Source organism: Penaeus vannamei, chromosome 35 (assembly GCF_042767895.1).
Source record: "Penaeus vannamei isolate JL-2024 chromosome 35, ASM4276789v1, whole genome shotgun sequence".
Taxonomy (NCBI): Eukaryota; Metazoa; Arthropoda; class Malacostraca; order Decapoda; family Penaeidae; genus Penaeus; species Penaeus vannamei.
In genome coordinates, this window is record NC_091583.1 from 23,404,344 (window position 1) to 23,406,843 (window position 2,500).

General features: G+C 33.4%; 1 protein-coding gene across 1 annotated transcript in view; it reads right to left on the bottom strand.

Moving 5' to 3' along the window:
• Smu1 (Smu1 spliceosomal factor) overlaps positions 1-2,500 on the bottom strand; it is a 9,674-nt gene that overhangs the window by 5,917 nt on the left and 1,257 nt on the right. Inside the window, exons 2-4 of the mRNA XM_027377380.2 lie at positions 1,314-1,524; positions 1,037-1,137; positions 581-783 (exon numbers count right to left, since the gene is read on the bottom strand). Coding sequence (XP_027233181.1) covers positions 581-783; positions 1,037-1,137; positions 1,314-1,524 — 515 coding nt within the window. The remainder of the gene's footprint in view (positions 1-580; positions 784-1,036; positions 1,138-1,313; positions 1,525-2,500) is intronic.

The window sequence follows — 2,500 nt, forward strand, 5'->3', positions numbered from 1 at the left end:
ATGTTTAAAGTTTTTTTTTTTTTTTAATCATTATTATCTGCTTTATTCACATTGTAATTTTTATTAATATCATTACTATTATATATAAAAAAAAACTATAATATGAATATGAAAATAAAAATATTCTCTCTTTAAAAATTCACAGAATGCAGCAAATAGGTGCAGTTAGGTAGGCTCACTAATAGACATCTTGGTGTCTGAAGCTTTTAAAGTGTAAAAGAAAGAATAAAACAAAACTGCAATGAATCATTGATCCTGGAGTATATAGTCTTTCATTTCAGGTCTTTTGATGGGAATACGAGATTGGAACATAATATATTTAGGATACATATCTTATCTTGATTTGATTTAAAAACAGGATAAAATTGAATGATCATTGTGGTCAATTAAAGTAGTAAAATACATTCCACTCACTAATATACCTTGACAAATGTAGTCAAAGCTGCATCTTGATCCTCAGACTCCAGACAAAAGCTTGACTACAAACTACATTTTACACAAAATCACACAAAGCTATTATCCAGAAAAAAAAAACTACAATTTGAATATCTATCCCTCATCCCAAATCAAAAGAACTGACCAGGTGGCAGGAGACCCTGATGCTGCTGCCATTTGAGGGCCTGACCAAGAAGGGCTAAGAGACGAGATGGCGGTACGACTGACACTTCGCCTGCCAGAGCTGCGGCAATGGCTGCCCTCCTCCTCTCCTTTGTTACTCCTTCAGGATATGCTTCACGAGGATCAAAGTATGAACGGGCAATGAGGTTCTCCAGATGAACATACCTATAAAGAGGGTATGAATATAAGAACGGAATTCACATTCATTAAACATTAACCCTGGTATTATAAATTTAAAGACAACAGCAAATCAGTCATTCTAAAGCTAATACCTTCCTTTCCAAAAGTGTAACTAGTATTCAAGTAATATATAATGTAAAACCGAATATATAAAAAAAATATAACTAATATTCATCAAGCACTTTACTATATAAATCCCAATACAGAGCTTGTAGAGCAATCCAAAATTCTTTTTTACCTCTCTGGTACAGTCTGCTTCAACATGATAAGAGGATCTGTATTTCGTAGGACTGACTTGGCAGCTCCCAACTCTCTCAGCTCTATCAGTTCTAGAACAACCTGTTGGTAAAATGTTAGTATACTCAGATGCTCTAAAACAATGAAAATAGTTTATATTTTGATCAATGTATCACAAATTTATCTATACATATAAAATTATTTTAGTGATAAAATTCACAGCACAGTAAGAACTTTACTTCAACAGGTCTGTTCCACTTCTCTGTCCACTTTCTTACCTGTTCATACAAGTCAATAAGTTTCTTGTCTGGGAGTTTCAAAGTCTGAATTGCCTTGAGCACTGTATCCCAGTGACCCTGATTGATATCTGCCATGAAGCTCTCCACAGAGTCCACTGTATTGAGTGTGATGGAAGTTTCCTCCTGAAGAGCTCTTAGTGTTCGTGTCAGGTTATTTTCCTTTAGGTACTGCTGGATCAACCTGATCACACTGCAATCAGAGAAAATTGTATTGATGTATGGCTATTAGATTTATGCCTAAATAGTTAAATAACAATGCAACTTTGCTATTTTAGATAATATTTTTTTCCTATCCTAAAGACTTAATTCATAAAAAGGCTCATATTTCAATAATCTATTGTTTGCTATCAATTCTATTAAATATAATATACTCAGATTATAGCTGCATTATTTTATCTATGCATATCTTGAGTAGTTACAACTAATGATTATCATTATGACTAATCTATATAATGTCCACAATAACTGCATTAGTATTTGTCTGTTAATGGTCAATCTGAAAAAAAACTTATGGAATCAACTTTTTCTTCTCAAGCACTTCTGTTACAAATTGGAAGAGGCTTTGAAATTGTCTTCAATTATTATATCTTTCAATAGATACCACATATAGTGTTTGTGTAACTGTTTCTTGTGGCATTATAAAGAAAATCTATCACATGATTCAACCAAGTAATAAAGTTATGTGGTATTTTGCCAACTAAGTTGAGTATTTAGTAAGAGGAAATTCATCACTAACAGCATCTAACATACACAAGTGAGATTGGGCTTGGTGATGGTTTCTAAAGCCAAAAGTTTGTGCCAAAAGAAATCATGATTGAATGAAATAAAATGTTATAGAGTGAGCCTACCACTCCCACTATTTTCTGGCTATGTTTCTACACTCCTGAAAATTGGCATTTCTTCAAAAGAGCTCTGCATTACCATTACTAATGAATCTGGTATCATTAGTTTGCATTTGATGCACACTGCCTACATATAGTCGTCTTGGTCTAGTTAATCCAACTATTGTTATGACATTTGTGGTAATAAAACTGGTCTTGTCTCAAGTAATCATGGCATCTGCATCTGTTGGTGCTACTGATTATGCCAAGAAGCCTCCATCACCTATATTCTGGCACTTTCTGACAAGATAAAAACTGTAGACTTCACTGGCAATATAACCTCAT